The sequence below is a fragment of the Rhineura floridana genome, chromosome 6, assembly GCF_030035675.1.
Source record: "Rhineura floridana isolate rRhiFlo1 chromosome 6, rRhiFlo1.hap2, whole genome shotgun sequence".
NCBI classification, from domain to species: domain Eukaryota; kingdom Metazoa; phylum Chordata; class Lepidosauria; order Squamata; family Rhineuridae; genus Rhineura; species Rhineura floridana.
The window spans coordinates 70,282,415-70,308,252 of NC_084485.1; the positions used below are offsets into that span (position 1 = coordinate 70,282,415).

Sequence of the window (25,838 nt, forward strand, 5' to 3'; positions counted from 1 at the left end):
ATTGGGTTCAGTGGGACTTACTCCCAGGTAACTGTGTACGGGATTGCAGCCTAAGTCTAGCTTTGTCCCCCATCCTTCTTCCTGCTGAGTTTTGCAAGGACAACACAGAGACTGAGAAGGAGCAAGCGAACAGCCAGGGCCACCCCTTAGACTAGGCGTAAATAAGAAGGCAGGCCGAGATTGGTGGGGCAGTGCCCCATTTCCCCTAATAGTCTAGCCTCCGCTAGTATCAGCATACAACAAACCTGCAATATAATCCAGTGTTAATACTGCAGGTGAGAGCTGGGGTTGAGACTAATTTGGATAGCCAGCCAAAGGTCAGCCTACTCCACTAATATAGCAGCTTAGAGTTCTGGCACTGATTTATTATTTATTTATTAAATTTATATTCCTCCTTTCTTCCATCATGAAGCTCAAAGCGGCGAACACGGCGTGACCAGATGGTCTCCCCCATCCAGGCACTGGTGGCTTCCGGAATGCCCGTTGCTTCTTCCTGACCTCCGAGAGTTCGTTCTTCATTATCCGCTTAGAACACCAGGAGGCTGGTTTTGGATGGGACTTTTTCCAGCCCACGGCTCGCTCGATTACGTCACATCCTCTTTGCTTTCTTTGAGGAGAGCACAGATCGTGGACGGTGAAGCTGTTTCGGTCACGAGGGTTCTGTATAGACATCCAAAGGACGTTCTGTGCACACGTTAACACTTAAAGGGGCAAAAACACGTTCGTGTCGCGATTGGTCTTTTTGCAGAGTCTATCCCAGTTTCACACGGAGGCCGTTGGAAGTATGGGAGTCACCTGGTACGGCATTTTGACTTGGGGATGTATTGATTTGTAAAAATTCTGTTGCAGGTTTTGTAGCTGGTTGGTAGTGGGGAAGCGAACGTCTGCGACTGTTAAAGATCTAAAAATGAGGGTGGGGAAGGATAGGAATTTGAACTGTAACGTGTGAACAAGGGAATGGCGTGTTTGTAGTAGGCGTTAAGGTCTGCCGCTGCAAAAGGCAGAGAAGACGACAGGTCGGGGGTGGAGACAGGATTAATTAAGCAGGTGCAATAACCGTTGAAATGCCTTTCGTGGGCGGTGTAACCAGCTGACATCCCTATGTATCTGCGCCTCCTGCAAAACGTGAGGTTAATGCTACGGCCGGTGCTGTAGGCAGATTATGAGATAGGAGGAGGAGGAGGAGGAGATCAGCTTGTGTCTATGTTAACTGAAAGATTTAACAATGGGGGAGAGGATAGTAACGTGTGAACAAGCAAATAGCATGTTTACTGTGCAGTAGGCACCAGGTTCTGCAACTGCAAGAGGCAAAAGAGACGACACAGGTAGGGTGGAGGCAGGATTGGTTAAGTAGGTGTGATAGCTCTTGAAACACCTTTTGGGGGAAGGAATGTAATTTGCTGCCACCCAGAGCCTGGATTCTGCAAGCTGATCTTGTGAGCCCAGTACTGGTGCAGGCTGTGCTGTCATCATGCTTAGGTGTGCGCATTTGGCTGCTCCAGTTGCTGCTATAGCAGGTGCTCATCAAAGCATGCACAGTAGGCGAGTTGGTGTTTGAGCTGCTGCAGGTGCCACCTCAGCTTCATTACTCCCTGTCCTGGGTTCATTAGTAATGCATGGGGGGGTTAAAAAGTGGAAAGGTGTGATCTAACGAGGGTTTGGCTGGAAGTTTGTCAGTACTGCAAGTGGCTTACATGTATATACACATTATACAATTTTATTATTTGTTATACTGTATGTAAAGCCCATGTTTCTTCCAAGGTGGCAGTGCTCAAGGGGCAAACACAGTGCCCCTCCCCCATTTTATGCTCAGAGATCCCAGTATTAGGGGAACTGTAATCCAAACCCCCTTTGTGCCAGACGTGTGTGGATTGGCTAGAGTATCACTTTGTCCATCTCTGCTGGCCTCTGCCCAAGGATCCTGAGCCAGCCTACTGCTGTTACATGACTACATTGGGTCCAGTTACTGCACCAGCTTGAGGCTGGCATTGTGATTTGCCTGCTCCCTCACCTTCTGCCCTGACCCACATGACTAGCAGGGCTGCAGATGTGGGGGTGATTCAGCTGCTCATTAAGCCCTGCCCGGCAGCAGCTGTGGTTTGGATTGCACCCCTAATTAATCTAAAATATTCATTATTATTATTTATTAAATTTATATCCTACTCTTCCCCCCGAAGGAGCCCAGGGGCAGCAAACACATCAATGAAACATTAAAAACAAACAAACCGAGCATTCTAAAAACTGTTATAGTCAAAAACATTTTTTCATCCAGTGGTCTCTGGGTTGCCAGCAACAGTCTTCTTCAGCTGTCAGTTGCCTGAGGGAACAAGAACGCTTTCAAATCCCTGCTGAAGGTCAGTAATGAAGGAAACAGTAGCACCTCACCAGGGAAGGAATTCCACAGGTGGGGAACTGCTGCTGTAAAGGCCCTATCCTGGGTCAGCGCCAACTGGACAGCCCCTGGTGATGTCACCATCAAGGCCTCACCTGCCATTTGTAGGGTCCAGGATGATGGATACTGTGGAAGGTGCTCTTTTAGGTACTTGGGTCCTAGGCCATTTAGGACTTTTATGCTAGTACTAAAACCTTGAATTGGCCCCAGTGGTTCAGTGGCAGTCTTTCCAGCCTTTAGCCTTTACAGAATAGTTCACAAGACAACTACATAAATATACAGAATGCAGTAAAGATAGCTTTTCAAACAACGTTAAAATAATAAAATGCAATGCAACAGCAGCAATTGCTAATAAATTTAAACAGCAAAAGGGTCTTCACGCTACCTGTCATTTAAAAGCTCTTTCAAATAAAACAATTTTAACTTGGGGCCAATGTTAACAAAGAATGGGTGCCAAGCAAATATTTCTTTCTCAGCCTGGGGACTGCCGATGAGAGGATCCTCCTTCCCCCTTCAAAGTTGGGGGCACCCAGAGCAGGGCTTGGGTAGGAGTTCCAGTAAATGGGCAGGTTCAGAGTAGAGAAGAAACACTACACTCTGCACATTATTTCTCTTCTAACAACCTGTACCAGCCATACAACATTTTTAAGAATTGTATAAATCTTATCTATGCAAAATGTTTCTTCACCAGTGCCCTATTACAATCACTTCTGTGTGTGTGCATGTGTGTGTGTACACACACCAGACTGAATAAATTATTGTCAATGTGTTTAGTTTTGCACCTCATTGCCAGCCCTACCCATTGCCTAGCACATCTAAGATGTGTGAGAAAACATCTGAGACAAGCAGATTTTGTACAATCTCTCTCTCTCTGTCTCATTCAAATGCTTTAACAGTCTTGTAAATAAGTTAATAAAAGCTAGCAGGCCACAAATGTTTACTAGCACTCTTGCAAAGACATCACTACCTTAGTTATTTGTGGCATATTGACACAGCCAGGGGGAGAAACAACTTTCTCTCACCTTCTAGTTTGTCTTTCTAGTCATTCATTCTTGCAGGTGACTATTTATAAGCCTGTATTTACAGTTACAGATTGGTATTGGCTATAAAACATGATTCCACAGTATGAGAGTCTTCGAGGATTCAGTTAATATGATACGTTTGCTCTTTCATGTGGTTTTTCTCTCTCTCTATAAGTCCCCATTTATTCATTATTTGAGTTTCTAGAAGTGACTCAAGATACCTGGATAAGTGATGTGATATTCATTGCTCTTGTACTGCTGTACAAAAAAAAAGAGAGCTTTGAGCATCTTTGACTAAAAGGTTTCAGAGCAAAAATGGAACCTGAGCCTTTATGTCTTGTGTGGGATTCTTGATTCTGTGCAATCAAGACTTTTAGACATGAATGGCATAGTCAAAGAGGTTTGGGCTTCTGTACTCCCTTGTGCACAGCAATTCCCTCTATATCTGTAGGCACACCACCTGACTTAGATCCCTTATCATGTAGGGTTTTAAATGCAGGGGAAACCTACACTCATAGAACAGGCTCCCTGCTGCCTCAGACCTTTGCTCTCCAGTGCATGGAAGGTGGTGGAGCCAGGCAAATGGAGATGTGAGAGAGGGGACAGCAATATTTGTGATTCCAAGTTTATGCCATTTTTGTTTATCATTGAACATCATTTGTCCGTCAGTTTCTGTAAAACTGAGAATTTTGGTGCAGAATATTCAGCAAATATGAACTCCAAGAAGATGGGGACACCTCTGAGCACTCCCTGATGTCTTAATTGGGAGAGGGATCACTGACAGACTGACGTAGACAACATTTCTCTATGCAAGCTTTGGATCTTTTCTTCCTTCATAAGTTTGAAGTAGGATGAAAAGATAATTGTGGAAAAGGGAGGAAGAGAGACTGAATGTTGAAGAATTCCTTTTTTTGTATCTGTTATAATGCATATTACACAAAATCAAAAAGGAAGCCTGTGCATTACTGGAATTGGTAAAAGTCGTCTCTTGTTGCCTTTTCCTCTTCTCCTTTTGTTGTCTCCCACACCATTGAAATTTAGATTGTAAACTCCTTGGGACAGACTGTTTGTTTGTTTCATTTATGAATTGCTCCCCATGAAACATCCTAAAGCAATTCACAACGAAAACACAGATAATAATTTCAAATTGGTGTTTCTGTAATCTACTTTGTAAAGTGTCATGTGCACTGAGCTATGAGATTGACAATAATAATAAAAATGCTACAAACATGGGCTTCATTGGGTAGCATGTGAAGTGGATAGTGGTTGTGATTCTGATTTATATGGCTCTGGAGCCTTTTGTTGTTGTTGTTCAAGTCCTTTCTCCTTTATTAGTGTTTCTCAGATGCCAGTGGCAGAGGGGAAGAGCGTTCAGCAAACAGTTGAAATTTTAACAAGAAAACTGGAACTACTTGGAGCAGAGAAACAGGGAACCTTTTGTGTAGACTGTGAAACCTACCATACTGCAGCCTCCACAATGGGCAATCAAGGTAAGCATTTAATTTTCTACAATAATTGGTGCATTCAGATCCTTCATTCAACTGATGAGAGGTTGGAAAATGGAAATGGACTGCCTTCAAGTCAATCCCAACTTGTGGCAACCCTACGAATAGAGTTTTCATGATAAACGGTATTCAGAGGGGGTTTACCATTGCCTTCCTCTGAGACTGAGAGGCAGTGACTGGCCCAAGGTCACCCAGTGAGCTTCATGGCTGTGTGCAGATTCGAACCCTGGTCTCCCAGGTCGTAGTCCAACACCTTAGCCACTATGCCACACTGGCTCTCCAATGAGAGGTTAGGTGCATTCGAGGGAGCAACATTGTGGGAAGGGGCCAAAAAAGATATTTGAGATTTACAGCAGCCGTGCTTGGATAAATTCAAGATTAAATGGTTAAAAAGCAAGTGGTGTATTGTCAGCACATTTGTTGTGCTTATTTATACCTCATAATACCTACAGCCATGCTTTCTCTACTACAGTATCCAGCCCTTTGCAATATAGACATAACTAATGATTGATTTTATTTGCATTTATAGCAGGATAATTTTATTTTAATGTATACATACTCAGAAAAAAATGTGGTGTTGCACAAAACCAAACCTGAGTCAAAAAGAGCTTGAACTCCTGTCTTTGCTGCTATCTTTTGTTTTTGCATGGATATGCTAGAGGCCAGTCACATTAAAGCTACATTAAAAACCTGGATTTCTCAGTTATTTTCTGAGCAAACATCACTACTAAGAAAGATGAAAACATAGCTGCAAAATGAACCAGACAGTCTCTTCTCCATTGTCTGAATCTAGAGAGAAAAATGTAAAGTGTCACACGCACCAAGAAAGTCCCCAAAATGGCTTCAGAATGAACCAGGAAGTCCCGTCTTCAGACAGTGAAGAAAGGCCTTCCTGAGTCGTTTTGAAACTATTTTGAAGTCTTCTCTTCTGCTTGAATGAAACTAAATTTCTATGTAGCACTCATCAATTACAGCTCTGTCTTCCCTCATTGGCTAAAACACTGAAAGGCAGGAGTGGGCTCATATCTCACAAAGCAATTGCTTCAGGTGGTGCCTGCATTGTTTGCTTCATAACCTTTGTTCTAAAGGGAATAGAGACTTAGTTTTTTTAAAAACAAATCTGCCCCCCTGCTGGGTTTGGGCCCAGTAGATGTACCCCTCCTGAACCCCCTTTTCAGCAGCCCTGGTTGTTCCACTGACTTCAGTGGGATCAAAGTTCAACTAAGTTCATCTGGATCCAACCCAGTGATGTAAAGCACTTTTAGCATCCTCAAAGCAACTCTGTAAATAAGATTACAAAAGCAACTAGTCCACAAGAATTTGCTGGCAAATGAACATTTCAGTGGTGTACGTGTCTTCCAATTGAATTTAGTTTAGGGCTACCTAACATCAGATAACTTCCCCCCCCCCAATTTTTTTTGATTGATAGAACCTCGGATATTATATTTATTTGCTAATCTTCAGTGAGTACATTTGTTCTTTCTGTTAGTGGAGCTGAGGGTTTATAGAGGTAGTTGAAATCACAGCAGAATATTTGGAAGAGGGTGTAAATGTTTTGCCAGATTTCCTGAAGGAACTTGGAAACATTATGTGTATTCCCCTTCCCTCTGGGATATGGTTTGGGCAGTTTGCAATTCTGGATTGCCAGTGCATGTTCTTTGGTGCTTTCTCATGAGTTAATTATTTTCCCCTCTAGAGGTCAGCAGTGAGCTTGTGCACTCATCCTTTTGCCTCAGGTCTGTTAATTTGGCAGGTGTCAGGGTTGCTAGCATGGAGATAAATATATTTCTGCAGTTCCAAAATAGGGCTTGAATTGATGCTCTACTCCAGGCTTCTACTAACCATGTTAAAACTGTGGAGAAAAGCAGCAAAACACCACTAAAACTACACTGTAAGCATATTTGGGAGCAAGCTTTACTGAACCCAGTGAGAGTCAATATCTGAATAAAAATAGATCTGATTAGGCTGCCTGTATAACTACTATTTTACTATGCAGAGAAACTGCAGAGATTTTTTAAAGAGGCGTCTCCTAAAAACCCCATGTAGATCAATTATGAAGATACATCTTATTTGGAATCCTGAAACCATTGTAGCATAGGGGGTTATTGCATTAGTTGCTAACACATCAATGCTGAATTAAAATTTTGTTTCCTTGTCACATTGAAAAATGACAGGGTTTTTTCCCTGTAAGATAAAGACTAGGAAACGGATAATACATGTTTCAGTGATTGTTTATAAGAGAATGTGTGCATGACTCACATAATTAGTAGGGTTCTTAGGTCATTGCCTGAAAACGATGCCTGTACTTTCGAAAGCTCCAAGTGGCCTGGTCCAGGTGTAATGAAGTCAAATAAACCATGTTTTATTGGACTGAGGATGAGACTTGTGCCCATGGACCTGGCTTGAGCACTGATAATTCTAGTTTAAACGACAATTTCAGCTGATGACTGAACACTGAAACCAGAAACAGATCAAAGGATGGAGACAGCACCTCAGTTAGATTGGCTGGTTGCTAAAAAGAAAAAGGAAGTCATGCTCTCCTAGGTAGTGATCAAGCTCAAGGTGCCTTCTTTGGTCCCTACAAACAGTCTCAAGTGTAATGACTGCCTATTAATTAAGAAAGACCCCGCCGTTCCTGGGTCCTCTGTATCGGTAGTTATCAAATTTCTGCCTTCAGGGAACCCTTTCCACTTCAAGTTGTCTACTGAGGAAACCTTGCAGAGGATTCTGATATGTTCTAGGTCTAGATAGAATACCTATAGTGCTGCCCTGGGGCTGCACACTGCTGAGGAAAATCAGTCATGGCCAGTAAGATGTCTTCCAGGGAAACTGGTTCGCCATTACCAAACTTCCAACTGAGGAAGTTTCCAAAGATGCATAAGCTTCCAAAGAACCCCAGAGTTCCCTAGAACACAGTTTGAAAACCATTGCCGTAGAATGAACAAGATTGCTGAAAGTGGAAAGGGAATAGAGCTCAATGGCAGAGGATGTGAATAAGGCCCCAGGTTCAGTCCCTCGCATTTCCAGTTAAACATCTCAAATAACAGGGCTGAGACTTGGACAGAGGGTTCTGTAATCCTTCTGCATGTGAACAGCAGTAGGGGTGCTATCAAAGATGTCCTCTCTTGCACCTCAGCTGTTCAGTCCTATTTGTCTGTGTTGTGACTTGTGTGCTTGGGAAAACTCTGACAGATACTGTTCTTTTCCATTAGACCAATGAGGATTTAGAAGACCCTTTGCCTATGTTTCAGTTTGCACAGAACATGAGTCTGTTGTTGGAACCAATACTGCTAGATCCTTGCTCAGTTCAAAATATGGCCCTCCTTAAAAATTAGCTGCTGATCAGGATTATGCAATGATTGTACAATGTGCGATAACCAGTGAAGTGGGACAGAAAATTTCCCAAAAGAGAAACATTTCCACTGCTTTAAGTTTCTGAAGACAATTTTCAGTTTTATAAGTTCATTAGTGACAATGAATAGATGGATTTATTGCAAATAAATATTCACTAATAGGCAAAAAACCTTGCGGTTTAAGAACATACCTATAGCCCACAGCTATTCTATCAAACTTTAAAAAGCAGGGAAATTGGGCAGTTATAGTGAATGCACCAGGGGAGCAGGAGACCTGAACTCCTCTCTGAGATATTGTACTGCCGTACAAATTGGTCAAAATGCAAACACCATTTGGGTTGGTCTTTCACAGTCCAATCCACTTCCTGTGTAGCTTGGAAGAATTTGGTAGCATGTGCCTCTGAGCGTATGGTGAGTGGTGGCAACACTTGCCATCTCCAAAGAGAGAGAATTATATTTTTGTATGTTTGCTGGTGTTCTTCTTACTTTGCCTCTTTCCTGTGTTACTAATGTTTCTACAGAGAATCTAAACTAGAAAATTTTATTTCCCTCATTATTCATCCCAGAAATCTGTGTCAAATTTATTTTTATTAATTTCAAAGCCTTTTTATTGGTCAGTGTCATATGATGGTGAACACAGCCTTTTGTGTTTCAAATTGGAGGTTATGTTCTATTTCTCTTTTGGGTGCATTAACAGTGGAATCTGGACCTGCAGTTTGGTGTAAAATCAGACTGATTACAATATGTTGCTACTTCAGGAATGACTCTAGCTGGACTTCCGGGAAGGGTGACTTAGCCTGTGCCTGCTTTTGAGACGGGCTCCTGCCTCAAAAGAAGCTTATTCAGATATATCAGTCAGTTTTTTCTTTTTTTTTGACTGATTAAACTTCTCCCGGGTAGGGAGAAACGAAGAGATTAACCTCAAAGCCTATTTTTGTTGGGACGACCAGATCTCATTAATTTATGGGACGAGGTCCAGCCGACGAAGGTGGGACGGATTTTTAACAGCGAGCTCTATCTGTTAAAGCGAACGTTCATCTTATCTTCTAAGAGAGAACGCACTAACAGGCAAGCACCCTTCTTTCTATATTTTTCTTTTACTTGACTTAAATTGTTGCTGTTTAAAAGAGATTTGCCAGATTGATCGGTTTTTGACATCTCACTGGGGAGCCGTAACTTCTCTCTGCTACGCACTAATTAATAGCTTATCTCTGTTTTTGTTGCAAAAAGCTGTCCTGGATTTGCATTCTAAAGATACACACAGAAGAGGGATTTCTATTCCAGATTTTTATTTTGAAAAATATTATACTGTTTTGAGACTACTCTCTTTTTGGTCTATTTTATTTTGACGAATCTGTTTCTTGACGATTGCCATTAATTGCTTCGATCCTGGGAACTGCATTTTGTTTACTTAACTATTGGAGAGATAAGGCTGTCTGCTCTGTTTATACTGTGATGTCACCAAGTTTGGAGTATTAACCCAATTGTTGCTGAAATAAGAAGTGGTTTTCCTATATTTTTCTTTTAAAATGGCAATTAAGAAAGTGGCTGAGAATCTGGAAATAACTATGTTTCAGAGAATAATGAATGAGATTGAGATAACGAAAATTGAATTGAGTAAAATGAAGCAGGAGATTAAAGATATAAGGGTCCCTGTGAGAGAGGTGACCCTGGAAGGGGTCCCTGTGAGAGAGGAGACCCCGGAGATTGGAATAGGGGTCCCTGTGAGAGAGGAGACCCTGGAGACTGGAATAGGGGTCCCTGTGAGAGAGGAGATCCCGGAGATTGGAACAAACGTGGAACAGGAACAAGATTTGGAGTCTATGGACTTTAGAAATAAAATCTATTGTTTGGAACTCAATGTTATCTCTGAAGAAATTAATGAAGATTCTAGAGATAAAGTTATCAATGGCATGGATTATCTTCTGGACTGGAATGATGTGATGGAGCCCAATATAGAGAAAATCTATGGAATTAACTGCAGCCATGTGACAATGGAAAAACTTTTAAGAGATGACCCAGTGTATTTTGAAAAAAAGAACAGAGATATGATTTTACAGCAGTATTTCAGCAACTTATTCAGAATGGATGGCAAGAAAATATTTGGGATAGAGGTAATTCCCATCAGACTCTTATTATATGACTATGGCTTTGACAGCAAGATTATTATGGAATACTGATAATGGAAGATTGGATATTGAAATTACTGGACTTAACAAGACTACTGAAGATGGAAGATGGAAAATGGAACTAATAGAGATAATAGAACAATGGCTACTGAAATTACTGAACCTAACAGATTCTGATGTGATGGATTAATTGAAATGTTTATTTTGACTATGGTTATGACAATAAGATTATCATAATTAGTAATGAGATGGATTAATCGATATGCTTATCTGGAAAAAAAAATTGATAGATATATTTCTTAAAGAATTGAAACCTCTCTTTGACTTTTTGTGGAAAGAATAAAGTAATGTTTATGAGATTTGATGATTAAGTAAGATAACTACTGGAGGAAAGTGATTTTATAATATGACTTAAGAGACAGGATTGCTATATATTATAGACTTATAACTGATTTGATCTTTGACAAATGGGAAGTCAATATTTTACTCTTTATTTTTTTTTTTTTTCTTCTTTTCTTTTTTTCTTTTTGTTTAACTATTTTTGATTTTGTTTTTTGTCTTTGAATGTTTTATGATTTTGTCTTGTATGTTTTATGAAAATCTGAATAAAAATTATTGAAAAAAAAAAAAAAGGAATGACTCTAGCTGTTGGAAAAAAGAGGATGCATGTTTTCAGCCTGCTATGTTTAAACCACTTCATTTAAGGCAAGGTGTTCACGATCAATTAAAAACATAGAGCACACCTAGCATTTTGCTAGAATATATTTCACTTTCCACTGTATTATCTTGTGCAAATTGAGACTCTCCTGAGGTCCACTGGAGACTATTCTGCAGAAGTCAGTGCCATTATTCCACAATTATGTTTGGAGTTTTTTTAGTATAACTTTTGCAAAGAGTTGCTGTACTTCACATATTCACAGAAATAGAAACAAAAGAAAATGATTTTCTATAGGAAACTTCACTAAAATTGCAAAGGAAATCAGACATACAGGCATACCCTGCTTAACGTCGCTTCACTTAACGTCGCCTCGCTATAACGTACATGCTCCATATGCCTGTATTTCTCTAGAAACGCAGCGCAGCAGCAGAGGCTTTAGCGCGTGGGGGTGGAAATAGACGCGATAGCGCCACTGCAAATCAGCTGGGAGGCGCGATTGTGATCAGCTGGGAGGCGCGATTGTGATCAGCTGGGAGGCGCGATTGTGATCAGCTGGGAGGCGCGATTGTGATCAGCTGGGAGGCGCGATTGTGATCAGCTGGGAGGCGCGATTGTGATCAGCTGGGAGGCGCGATTGTGATCAGCTGGGAGGCGCGGCAGCACAGCAGCAGAGGCTTTAGAGTGCGGGGGTGGAAATAGACATGATCGTACCACCGCAAATCAGCTGGGAGGTGCGATCGAGATCAGCTGAGAGGCGCAGCAGCGCAGCAGCAGAGGCTTTAGCGCGGGGCTTTGAGGCTCTGCATGAAGGAGAGGTAAAAAAAGTTTTAAAAGGTAGTGCTTCACTTTAAGGACATTTTCGGTTTACGTACTCGCTCTGGTCCCATTGAGTACGTTAATGCGAGGTATTACTGTATTCAAAGTGACCATCTGAACTATATCAACTGTCTTAATAATGTTGCTTCCTCCTTGTTAAAACAAGATCAGCACAGCACATGTCGTCTTTCCATTATTTGGGCTGATTGCAGGTGTTGCCACCACTCACCATATGCTCAGAGGCACATGTTACCTAATTCTTCCAAGCTACACAGGAAGTGGATTGGACTGTGAAAGACCAACCCAAATGGTATTTGCATTTTGACCAATTTGTAGGGCAGTCCAATATCTCAGAGAGCAGTTCAGGTCTCCTGCTCCCCTGGTCATTCACTATAGCTGCCCAATTTTCCTGCTTTTAAAAGTTTGATAGAATAGCTGTGGGCTATAGGTAGTTCTTAAACCGCAAGGGTTTTTGCCGATTAGTGGATTTCCCTGCTTTTTAATCCGGGAGGTAAGAAATGGGATCCTGTGCAAGTTTGCTGAGAATGGATGGATCATTTGCATGCTTATTGAGTTTAATGGGATTTACTCCCCTGCAATCATGATTAGGATAGGTGACACAGAGGATGGGGAGGGGGGGAGGAAATGCAGAGGGGAGGACTGGGAGGGGAGCAGGCAGGATGGGGAGGGGAGAAGGACAGGTTTGATCATTTGCATGTTTATTAAATTCAGTGTGATTTACTCCCGTGCAATCATGCTTAGGATAGGTAAAACTGACCGGGGGCGGGGAAGGGAGGGAGGGCTGGAGTGGGCAGGAGAAGAGGAAGGGAGAGCAGAGGAGAGGGGAAAAGCAGGTTTGATCATTTGTATGCTTATTTTCAGTGGGATTTACTCCTGTGCAATCTTGGTTAGGATAGGAAAAACTGACCATGGGGGAGGAGGAGTGGGAGTGGGAAGGAGCGTATTGGAGGGAGGCAAAGGAAGGGGGAGCGGAGGGCAGGTTTGATCATTTGCATGCTTATAGAGTTCAATGGGATTTACTTCCGTGCAATCATGTTTAAGATGGGTAAAACTGACCATGGGGAGGAGGAAGGGGAGGAGGGGGAAGGGGAAAGAGGGGATTAGAAGGGGAGGGGGAGGGAGGGGCAAAGAAAGGGGGAGGGAAGGGGCAAGAGGAGGGTATAGGAGGGAGGAGAAGGGAGGGTGGAAGGGGAGGGGGAGGGAGGGGCAAAGAAAGGGGGAGGGAAGGGGCAAGAGGAGGGGATAGGAGGAAAGAGAAGGGAGGGTGGGTTTGATCATTTGCATATTTTTTTAGTTCAGTGGGATTTATTTCTATGCAATCATGTTTGAAAATGAAAATGGACTGCCTTCAAGTCAATCCCCACCTATGGCGACCCTTTGAATAGGGTTTTCATGGTAAACGGTATTCAGATGTGATTTCACCATTGCCTTCCTCTGAGGCTGAGAGGCAGTGACTGGCCCAAGGTCACCCAGTGAGCTTCATGGCTCTGTGGGGATTCGAACCCTGTTCTTCCAGGTCGTAGTCCAACACTGACCCAGGGAAGGGGCAGGGAGTGGGAGGGGAGGAGATTGGGTGGGTGGGGACTGGGCAGAAGGGAAGCCCCTTTCCTTTCCAAAAGGAAAACATTGCAAACAGAATCATTCTTTTTCAGGCTTTCCCCCACCTTTTTATTCTACAGCAGACACATGTAGCCTCCCACCCAAATTTAAACCAAAGCTTTCCCTGGCCACATCCACACCAGGCCTTTATTTCACTTTGGACAGTCATGGCTTCTCTCAAAGAATCCTGGGAAGTGTAGTTAGTGAAGGGGGCTGAGAGTTGCTAGGAGACGCCCTGTTCCCCTCACAGACCTTCAATCAGAGTGGCTGACTGTTAAACCATTCTCTCAGGGGAATAGGATTCTCTTAGCACCCTTCACAAACTACACTTCCCAGGATTCTTTGAGGGAAGCCATGACTGTCTCACATGAAATCAAAGTCTGCTGTGGGTGTGGCCCCGATTAGCTAAGCTCAGCAGCTGTGAGGCTTTTAGAACTCTGACAGTTGGTTCTTACTGAGCATGCTCCACGTTATCATTGGATTCTAGCCAAAATTTATTAAATTAATTAAAAATCAGCCAGGCATTTTTTTAACTTTTCAACTGCAGAAGATGAAAGTCAGAGTTTGGGGCAAGGTCAGTATTAGGATTACAGGTACTCTGTGAATATGGCTGATTTTTAATGAATTTCAACAGATTATGAGAACTCTCAGAGAAAAAAGTCCAAAAGGGCTGTAAGGTTTTTTTCTCTTTTTACACTTTGAACTGTCTATTCTCTGTGACTGTTTTGTGTATCGACCTTGAAAATTGACAGGGTTTTTAAGCATGCGTTTCTGAGCAGGGCTGTGGAGTCGGTACACCAAACCTTCAACTCCGACTCCTCTATTTTTCTACTGTCCGACTTCGTCTCCTCCATTTTTCTACTGTCCGACTCCGACTCCACCCAAAATTGCTTCTTGTCAATCAAAATTTATTTGGAAGTCGGAGTCGGTACATTTTTATCGACTCCAACTCCTCCCAATATTGCTCCCGACTCCACCCAAAATTGCTCACGACTCCGACTCCACAGCCCTGTTTCTGAGTTCAGGACTATATGTTTTGTAAGGTTTTGTTTTGAAGTGAGCTTATGGGAAGCCTCAGAATGGCATGGGGGGTATTTTCAATTTAACATTGCGGTATGTGAAAAATCCCCGCTGGCTATAGTATACAGCCACTCTTGTGGCTGTATAATTAGGCACGCTTGGCAGTTCCAAAGTTTTTAGGTTTGTTTACTTAAGTACAAGCAAAATACGAATACTAAATTAGGTTGCAAACTGAATGTTTCCTGATGCAAATTATCCTAATTTGAGTTAGAAAATTTTTACAGTTCAAAATTCTCCAGAAAAACCCACCTCACTGTTGATGTATGCAGATGGCTGTATCTACAATGAGATAAACAAGGGGGTTAGGAATGCTGCTGCAGGGATAAAGTGATTGGTCTCCCAACTCTTGAGTCAGACTAAGGACACATTGATTGATTGATTGATTGGATTGATTGCATTTGTATACTGCCCCATAGCCGAAGCTCTCTGGGCAGTTTACAATTAAAAACATTAAAAATTTATTATACAAATTTAAAAACACATTTTTAAAAAGCAATTTAAAAACACATGCTAAAATGCCTGGGAGAAGACGAAAGTTTTGACCTGGTGCCGAAAAGATAACAGTGTTGGAGCTAGGTGCACCTCATCAGGGAGATCATTCCATAATTTGGGGGCCACCACTGAGAAGGCCCTCTCCCTTGTTGCCAGACTCCCAGCTTCCCTTGGAGTAGGCACCTGTGGGGGGGGTTGGATGTTGAGCGTAGTGTATGGGTGGGTTCGTGTCGGGAGAGGCGTTCCATCAGTTATTGTGGTCCTAAGCTGTGTAAAGTTTTATAGGTTAAAACCAGCACCTTGAATCCAGCTCAGAGTCTGGGCCACCTGGTGGTGGTACTACTAAAGGCCTTCATGGGTGCTGGGTTGGTGAACCCCAGGCTAGGGGCTGTATCCAGTGCTGTGCCAGCAGGATTCCACTGGTACAACAGGACTTCTGTTTCCTTTCTTCTCCCTCTCCCCATGGACCCTTAAAATCTGCTTCAGAGAGTTCCCCAATTTTCTGGAGAGGAAGAGGATGCTGCATTGCACATGGATGCCTGTTGTGCCAGTAGAGCTGCAGCGTTGGATACAATTCCATCTGTTGTATTCATGGTGCTCTGCATACTACCGTGCCACAATATATAGCCTTCTGAAGAGTTATTGTACCAGACGTGGCCATGTGAATTCCCATTAATGGCCTATTTGATGTATGGTAAAGCTGTTCTGTTGTCAGAATATTTTTGAACTCTTCTCTCCATCTTGCAAAACAGTATTGAGTGTACTTTTATGAGTAGGTTAAGTGGATGCATGTTTGAAGGATATCCTTTTTGGGGTTGGCTAGATTTTATCTTCATTGTTTTTAGATTTTTAATGTCTAGGTATTGTATGCCTATTTTGTATGCCGCCCAGAGTGGCTGGAGAGCCAGCCAGATGGGCGACTACTAAATTCAACAAATAAATAAATAAATAAATAAAAATCCTCTAGAAAGGACAAATGTTCATTTATCTCAAGCTAGTGGTTCTTTTACTAAAATAATGTTAATTATGTTTTTATAAAAAGCGATTCAGCAACCAGTATAACGTCAATAGCTAATGAATAACATAGAGATTCTGTAACAGAATCAATGGCTGGTGGGCGGGAAAGGGATAAAGAAAGATGTAACAGATGTTTTATTTTAGAGCATATAAGAGGGAAGGAATATCTTTGAAGCGAGAATAACGCTGCTGTTGTTTCAGGGCAGGCTGCCAAGCTGATGTACGTGATGCACAATTCCGAATATCCCCTCAGCTGTTTCGCTCTCTTTGAAAATGGCCCTTGCCTCATAGCAGATGCCAACTTTGACGTCCTTATGGTGAAACTGAAAGGCTTCTTTCAAAATGCCAAAGGGAACAAGATAGAGAGCCGGGGCACCCGCTACCAGTACTGTGATTTTTTGGTAAAGATTGGCACTGTTACCATGGGGCCCAGCGCCCGTGGTATATCTGTGGAGGTAAGGATGACCCTTAAATAAGGGGAAGACAACGATGTGGTGGCTTGGCATGGGGTAATGTATTATATGGCCCCAGTTCAGTCATAGCAAACAGTTTACTGAATTGGGAAACAGATATCTAAAGATATAGGGCTTGAGCCAGTCTTACTGCAGGCACGACACCTGTGCCGTCGAGGTGGTGCTGGACTACATGCTGACTGGGGCTGTTGGGAGTTGAAGTCCAACAACATCTGGAGTGCTACAGGCTCCTCAGCCCTGTTATAGGACATAACAGTACCCAGTTTCTCCTCTCATAGCATGCAGATGGGTGCACACACAGGCAGTGCATCAAGGTGGCCCAGGGATTGTGAGACCTATATGTACCCTTTCCATATACCTGTCCAGACCTTTCCCACCCCAACTTGATCCAGGAAATGTATCTCAAAATAGAAATTGCTATGTTGTAACTTCTTCTCAACACATGCTGAAAAGAGTCAAGATCTTTATCTCTGTGCAAAGCTGTGACTTCAGTACAACCTAAGAGTCCACAGGTTGATAGATTTGCTAGACAGACAGGCTTCAAAATAAGTGATCCCATTACGGTTAGCTTACTAAGCACCACTTGTATCACATTAGCTGCATAACTTCACTAGAGTATTTTGTAGGCATTGTATAACATGAGCTTTTAGGAGGAAGTTGAAGGACAATTTGTGAGTATATGCCTTGTGCATGAGGGAAATGAACACTGGATGGATAGCTAACAGCTTGAGGTCACTGAGCTGTTTGATTTGTTTAAGCCAGGAAGGGTCTTAAAACTAAAAATAGATAATGTGCTTCAGCTGAGGGGTAATAGGAAGGCCTCGTGTGAATGGGCAGCATCTGTGGACAGCTATCAGTGCACCAGCAGGATCCACTTCTGATGTCTGCCCTCAGACCTTTAAAAATGCTCAGAAGTACCAATACCAGGTAGCTGCCATCTTTGTTTTTGACAGTGCCCCAGACATTGAGATGTTCTCGGGCAATATGATGCCTTTTTTGCAAAACATGGAGCGCCCCCTGACCTACTGCCATCAAAGCAAGCCCCCTGGGTGAGGAGGGCCATCCTAGATGGGGGCCCAAAGGGTGTCGTTTTACCAAGGGCCTCTGGATACTGGAGCTAGCACTAGTAATTGGGAAAACCAGATATCTCCCCCCAATTAAAATAATCTCAATGTTTGATTACCACTGTAATTGAACACAAACAAATGTGCATTCCAGCTTTTCTTGCATGTAGCCTGAATTTGCTAGATTTGGATGTTCACATATAGTGTGTAAAATGAATTACAAATATTTTTATTACAAAAATACCTAATGTGTTAAAATTGAGGTTATGTTCTAATTGACCTTTGGCTCAGCAATCCAGATAGTTTTAAGTCTTTATTTCAATATTTTTAAAAAGTATTCTCAAAGGCCTAATCCTGTTTACGGAAAAAACTTTCTAGGGAACAGGATGTGTTAGCTTTGTCAAAATGCACTTGAGAGGCTGTAATTCACAAACCTATTTGTGAGTTGTTTATGCCAATTTATGAGTATGGTTCTGATTTTTAAAGAAGTCCAATGCCTATGGAAAATGGAGAATGATTAGCAGACTCTAAGCATAAACACACACATACAAATTTACTACAGGCCTTTCTTCCTGGTTTGCAGTGTTAAGCCTTTGCTGTGCAATGAATGTTAATTAAAACAAATGTCAATGAGACCAAGAGTATTCTTGTGGGTTACAATGAACTCAAGTGGCAGCTAAACCAAAGGCCTTCCAGATGAAAAGCTGGGACACCCATACTGCTACCTAATACTCACTTGCTGTGTCATTTTGTCAATTACCTGGACATTGCAGCTGCACCATAAAAGACTACTTATGTTTTCATTAATTATCTCTTAATCAGCTAAGAATTGTACCTCCAACTGCCAAAATATGAACAGTAAAATCCTAGAGAAAGGTAACTTTACTGGCAATTCCTCAACTTTGGAACCATTTTCCGCTTGAGAGGTTTTCCAAAGTCTGGATTTGATCAGCATCCAGAATTAATAAAACTTTTTTTTTGTATGAGCAAACATTTTGTGGCTGTGGCTAATTTTAGTGTTATGCTTATTTATAAAAAAAATGAAATATTTGCCATGAGTCAGACAGGGAGAGTTGCTTTATAACATTCACACTTCCAGTTTTTTTTTGGGGGGGGGGCACAAAAAGCCTCCATTTTGTCCTTGCTTTTGGAATGTTCGCTAATATTGCAGTGATAAGCCATACAAAACAAGGGTTGTACCCAATGCTGTGTGACCAGAGTTCTACTTCCACAACTGGAGTTCCACTTCCCTTTCTTGCATACTGCAAAAATCTACTCTGGAAGGTCCCCCAACCAACTGGAGCAGATTCTGAGTGCAGGGGGAGGTTGCAGGGAAGAAGAGGGGGAAGTCTGCTGCACAAGTGGAACAGCAATGTTGGATACAGCCCTAAATATAGCTAGAACTTGAGAGCAGCTGCTTTAAAGGTCTCAGTTGGTGGAGGAGTGGAGCATATAGGAATGGGTTAACTCCTCCTGGAGACAGTCAAAATGCACTTGGTTTGAAAAAGCTTTTGGTGGCCAGCCAGAAGAAGAGGAACCCTTTGCTCTACTTTCAGGTTTTTTTACTCTGTCTCCAGCAAGTAGCAGAATCAGTGCTTCACTCCTGTATCTCCACTCTTGAAAGTGCAGGTTTTTTTCTTCTCCTTTAGAATTTTTTCTTTCAGCAAGATACTTCCTTTTACCCTTTGTCCGCTTGTCTGAATAGCTGGAGCAAGGGGGAGGAAAAGGGTTTCTTCCCAGCAGTGGCAGCAAACACCACTTTCCAGCAGCATAGGTATCTGTGGTTAGTCCAGGCCTCTCCTGCCCATTTTCCCTGCCAGCAAGGGGCCTAAAGAGGTGGCCTCCACTCAGGCTGCAGGGAAGCTAAGTCCTTCACCACCCGATTCCATTTGTGGCAATACGTCTTTGCTCACAGACCTTAGCTGCATTGACAGAGCAAGGTACTGGGCAGAAACCGGGTGTGTGTGTCACACTATTGCACCATGGCCTCAGGTGCTGGGGATGTGTCCCTTAGTGAGGAATAATCTAGCAGCTCAGACACGGGAGACCAGCTTGCCACGCTAGCGTCCACAGTGGGCGCCATGATGGCTTCTCCCTGTGAAGTAGTTTCACTTCCGCAACTGCCTTTCTCCCAATGGGGGTGGGGGGACACCGAGGTGCACTCTAACACCAAGGGGTGAGGAAGCAGGGACAAACCCCATAAAAATATAGATCCCACTGCTATGCTTGCCTGGCTGTATGCGGAAATGGTGGCCTCCCTTTCTAAGCGCTGGTCCTGCACACATAAGAAGTGCATCAAATGCCAGAAGGCCTGTTCTTCTTCATCCTCCTTCTCTTCCTCCCCTTCCGCTTTTCAAGAGGCAGCCCAGCTAGGGAGAAGGGGAAAAGTTAATCCAGAGATCCAGTGGCCTGGCTTAAAACAAAAATTCATCACGAGCTCAAGAAAGCCAAGTGTCGTTTGTTTGTTTCTTCGCTGCCAGCATCTCCATCCTTAGGTCGCTTAGTCCGGATCCAAGTCTCTGGGAGCAGACTATCTCAGATTCCTTGGATTCAGAGAGAGAAGACGGGAACTTTAAGGCAATGATCCCCCCCAGTCCCAAGCGTCTTTATCAGCTGGATTCCTTCCCTATTCTGGTCTGCAAGGCCATGGCATCATTGCAACTGGAAAACTCCAAGGAACCCACAGTCCAGCCAGAGGGCCTAGAGGAGGAGGGCCAGGTGTCTTTCCATGATGTCTTTGCCTGGTTACTATCCTTCTACCAATGTTTTTCAGATACATCCTTAAGAAAGAATGGGAGCATACAGCCAAGCCCAAATATCATCACTCAATCCCTAAGAAGCTCTACTGTCTTCCAGCCTCAGTCACGGACAATCTCAAGGTTCCAGCCATAGATGAACCTGATTCTGCCCTATGGGCTAATACAGTCATTCCCAAGGAGGGGGGAGACATTTTGATAGTCCAGGGAGACAGGCACAGTGACGCCGCATTGCATCATGCTCATGAATCTTCAGCATTGGCCCTGAGAGCTGCTGCAACCAACTTCTTCATGTCCAGGGCTGCCATCGACTGGGCCAGGGCTCTTTTGCAGAGATACCCCAAGAAGCCAAACATATCAAGGAGGGACTGAACAAGCTGGCCAAGACAGCAGAATTACTGGCTCATTCTTCCATGGATGCCCTGCAGTATTTAGTACATACCCTTGAATACATGCTAGTAGTCAGGTGCAACCTGTGGCTCAAATAGTGGGAAGTGGATAATCACTATAAAGCAGCTTAGCAGTGCTTCTCTTCTCAGGTGGCCTCCTGTTTGGGAAATCCCTTAGTAGAAGCCAAGGAGAGACTTCCCGGAAGGATTGCTCCGCCTGTGGCTGCCTCTGAGATGAGCTCTGTCTCAGAGGAAGCTTTTTTCAGTTTAAAATCAGTCAAAAGGGAACTTTGACTGGTATAAATGTTCTCCCAGGCAAGGGTGAACCTAAGATTATCCACAGAAACTTCATTGGGCTGTCGGTGGCTGGAATTGATCAGGAATTCCCTGGGAAAAGAAGGCATACCTAGCAGCCGATGACGGAGTTAGGACTTCCAGCAAGCTGGGCTGAAAAAAAGCGAGACTTTTTTTCTTTTAAACGATCCACAGCGGGTGAGCTTTCTTCTGTCTAATCTTATCATTTGGCTTAAATTACTACAGTAAAAGAGATTTGTTTAAGAATCAGCAATCAAGATACCTGGGTGAGTTACACTTCTCTCTTTTATACAAGGAATTAAGGAGGAGGAAAGAAAATTTAAAAAGCTTATCTTATTTTTTATGGCAAAAAGCTGGCCTGAATTTGGAAACTATAAAGATTAAAACGGATGAGGGGCAACTTACCCGAAGAGAAAATCTGATTTAGATGATTATTTGATTGATATATGTCTGGGACTACTTTTTCTTGGACTACTTTCTTTAGACGAATCTGCTGTTTGTGTATGTTACTAATTGTTCGGCGCTGTGAACCAAATTTGTTTTGCATTCTTGGACATGCGGGAGATAAGAACTGTGCTGGCCAGATGATGTCAACAGGCCTGGAATATTAACTCCGTTATTGCTGGAAAAAGAAGCAAATTACTCTTTGCTTGGGAATTGTGGCTAGAAATTTGAAAGGTTTTTTCTTCGGCTTTAAGAATGACAATCAAAGAAGTGGCAGAGACCCTGGATGTACCCCTGGAAGGGTTTTCCCCTCTGGATATGTTTCAGAAGATAATGGATGAGATTAAGGTAACGAAACAAGAACTGGGACAGAGTAGACAAGAGATGGCAACTGAATTTGGTAAAGTGAAACAGGAGCTGAAAGAAATAAAGGATTATATGAGAAAAGAAGCAGATGGACAAGCAATAGAATATGAAAAAGAAATTAAAAGGAAGGAGCAAATTCTGGAGATTGGATCAGATATATCAAATGTGGAATTGGAAAAAGATTTGGACTTTATGGCAAAAATTAAAGGGAGGATGCAAGTCCTAGAGATTGGAACAGATATATCAAGTGTGGAACTGGAAAAATATTTGGAGTTTGTGGATCCTGGAGATAAAGATTACTGTTTGGAATTCGGCGTTGTCCCTGGAGAAATTGATGAAGATATCAGAGATAAAGCTATCAATGTTTCGATGGAATTTCGGGACTGGAATGATTTGATGGAACTTGAAATAGAGAAAATTTATAGAATTAATTCCAGATATGTGACCATGGAAAAACTCTCAAGAGATGTGCTAGTGCATTTCGTAAAAAAGAGGAACAGAGATATGACTTTACAACAATATTTCAGCAACACATTCAGAATTGATGGCAAGGAAATATTTGTGATGAAGGAAATTCCCATCAGACTCTTACTATATGACTATGACTATGACAGCAAGATTATTATGGGTGCAAGGATGGAAGTTGGAAGATGGAATTAACACTGATAATGGAAAAATGGCTATTGAAATTACTGGACCTAGCAGACTTGATGAGATGGATTAATTTGACATGTTTATTTGGAGAAAAATCGATGGATATATTTCTCAAGGAGTGGAAACCTCTCTTTGACTTTTTGCGGAAAGAATAAAGTGATGTTAATGAGATTTGATGATTAATTAAGATAACTACTGGAGGAAAGTGATTTTGTAATATATTAAGAGACAGGTTTGTTATATATCATAGACCTATAACTGATCTGCGACAAATCGGAAGTCAGCATTTTATTTTATTGTTTAATTTGTTTCTTTTTTGTTTTGTTTTGTTTTGTGTTTGAAAATTTGAATAAAATTAATAAAAAAAAGTAGAAGCCAAGGAGAAAAAGAAGGACAAGAGCACATCTCACAAGAAGGCCTCCCAATCCTTTCAGCCTGGGGGATACCCAGTACCCACAGTGCCTCCAGCCAGTTTAGGGTCCGTGACAGTAATTTTGGAACTCCTCCAGACAGCAAAACCATGCAAACAACTTGAATGCTAGCTTCAACAAGCATCATTGCCACCCCAAGCCAAACAGCCACAAGAATGCTACCAGGGGTCTGCCAGTGGGGGGCAGGCTGCTGCATTTTTTCAACACCTGGGCCACCTCCACCTCAGACCAGTGGGATCTAGACACTATCAGGCTGGGATACTCACTCAGATTCACTTCCGTTCCCAAGGACAAACGGCAGGCAGCATCACCTTCACAACCCTGTGAAACTTCAGAGGAGTCTGGGTGCAATCACGTATCTATTCAGGATAAGAGCAATAGAGCCTGTTCCAGAGAATCATTAATTCTCTGGCATTTTCTCTGTCTTTACAGTCTGAAAGTGCAGTGGCAATTTTTGCACCATTTTGGACTTGGAAGTTCTCAACAAACTCATTCAACCCAGGAAGTTCAAGATGGAGACCCTGTGTTCCATCATGGAGGCCATCCAACCAGGTTATTTTCTAGCCTCTGTAGCCCTTACAGAGGCATACCTGCTCTCCTCACCGGTGTTTCCTGCGGTTTGCTCATGGCTGCTAAGGAGGCATATACCAATACCAGTCTCCAGTACCAGTACAGGGCCATGCCCTGCGGCCTGTCCTCAGCTCTCCGGGTGTTCACCAAACTCGTGGTGGTAGTGGCTCACCTTTGTACCCGGGGTCCACCTATATTCCTACCTCAGTGACTTCCTGGTACAAGCTCCTTCTCTTCAGCGGGCCAGGAAAGATGTGGAGACCATCCTGCAGTGCCTGGAGGCACATGGCTTCATTGTCAATAGGGAAAAGAGCCAATTGGAACCCAGCCAGTGCCTACTGTACCGTAGTCCTGGATACCTCACAGAGCCAGATTTGTCTCTCAGGAACAAGCAGACAAGTTGCAGGACCAGGTTTGGTTGTGCCTATCCACATCCCAACTTCATCTCATAGACCTGGCCAAGCTTCAGGGGTCTATGATTGCAGCCATAGATTCAGTTCCATGGGAGCACTTCCAAGCTACAGCGCTCCAGTGGCTTCTGCTTCCACTCCAGGACCAGATCTCACAACAACTTAACTGGCCCATCCAGATGTCCAGCGAGGTCTCGGTCTCTCTGCTATGGTCGTGCCAGGAGCTTCCCCCTCTAGGCTCCCTGTCAGGTACCAGCTGGGAAAATCTTCATCAGAGGAAGACAAGGAGGCTCTGGTCTTGGACCCAGCCCTGGGTCAGGCTCCATCTGGGAATGAGAAGCCAAGGTCCTGTGACAAGGCTGAGGAAGGGCTGTCTGCACCCAGGCCTCTGACATCAAGGTTGAAAAGGTCCCAAGCCCAAGGGACAGGCATCATCTCAAATGCCAGCTGGAGACCTGACCCATTTGGTGGAGTGCCCAACTGCAGACGTGGACACCTTGGGAGAAAGGACTTTTCAGGAGTAGAGATCTGGCTTTAGATGAATCAGGTGATGTTTGGGGTGTGGTTCTAGCAGCTCTAGCATAAAACCTCCAGCACTAGGCTGGAAGAGCTGCTGAAATAACATCTGTACATGAGACCTCTACCAAACTTACCTGCTGATCTTGTGTTGACTACAGACCTGATCCTGGACCTGCTTTCATAGAATCATAGAATAGTAGAGTTGGAAGGGGCCTACAAGGCCATCAAGTCCCACCCCCTGCTGAATGCAGGAATCCAAATCAAAGCATTCCTGACAGATGGCTGTCCAGCTGCCTCTTGAATGCCTCCAGTGTCGGAGAGCCCACTACCTCTCTAGATAATTGGTTCCATTGCCGTATGGCTTTAACAGTTAGGAAGTTTTTCCTGATGTCCAGTCAAAATCTGGCTTCCTGAAACTTGAGCCCATTATTCCATGTCCTGCACTTTCTGCCTTGCCCTTTACCTGCTCTGCCCACGGACTGCTTGGATCTTGACCTTGGACTGCTCTGACCTTGCTTCTTGCCTGACCCCTTTGTTGTTGTTGTGGACTCTGGACTGTGACATTGGACAGGCTCTAGATGCTGCTTTGCTGTCATCCGTGTTATTGATGGGAAGTTTCCTGTCTCCTTAGGAGCTTGGTGAGAACAGGACACCCACTTAGTCACAGTCATCACTATAGATGCATACCTTATAGGTTGGGGGGGAGGGACCTGCCATGCTCAAATCACCCAGGTGAGGTGACAGCACAGGGAATTCCGCTGCAGCTCAGGTCCATACACCTTGTGCCATACACCTGGAATTCCTACCCCTTGTACAACAGTCACATGTGCTCATCAGGACCAACAATGTTTCTGGCAAGGCCCATATCAGCCATCAGGGGGACACTTGATTGGGAACCCTACAGGAGGAGTCCACCCTACTTTTCTGGTGGATGGAAGTCTACCTCCTGTCCATCTCAGCCATACATGTGAAGGGGACCCGGAACACTCACTTTCTGGTCAAGGAGAGTGCGCTCTGCATGGAGAAGTGTTGTCCCAAATTTCCCACATGTGGGGCAGTCCCTGCATTGACCTCTTTGCTTCCGCTGTGAATGTTCAGCTGGAGTCCTTCCTCTCCCAGTGCTGGGATCCCAGAACATGCAACGAGTCCTCTCTCAGCCCCCTGGCCCCAGGGCCACCTCTATGCCTTCTTCCCAGATTCCTACACCAAGTACATGTGCTCCGGGCTCAGGTAGAAGTGGTATTGGTTCTGTCCTGGTCCAGGCACCCCCTGGTTCTCAGACCTGATAGAGCACGGTGTCAGTCCCCCCATGGCACCCGCCCTTGTGTCCATACCTTCTGGCTTAAGGGCCTATCCTCCATGA

The 25,838-nt window shown here is 43.5% G+C and overlaps 1 protein-coding gene across 6 annotated transcripts in view; it reads left to right on the top strand.

Moving 5' to 3' along the window:
- Positions 1–25,838, top strand: part of MED20 (mediator complex subunit 20) — a 29,598-nt gene that overhangs the window by 1,008 nt on the left and 2,752 nt on the right. For 2 of the 6 annotated variants that reach the window (XM_061632264.1, XM_061632260.1), the window contains exons 2-4: positions 413–798; positions 4,750–4,904; positions 16,286–16,539. In XM_061632264.1, the coding sequence (XP_061488248.1) occupies positions 785–798; positions 4,750–4,904; positions 16,286–16,539 (423 nt within the window). In that variant the 5' untranslated portion in view covers positions 413–784. The other 4 variants (XM_061632261.1, XM_061632263.1, XM_061632265.1 and 1 more) reach the window with 4 other exon arrangements.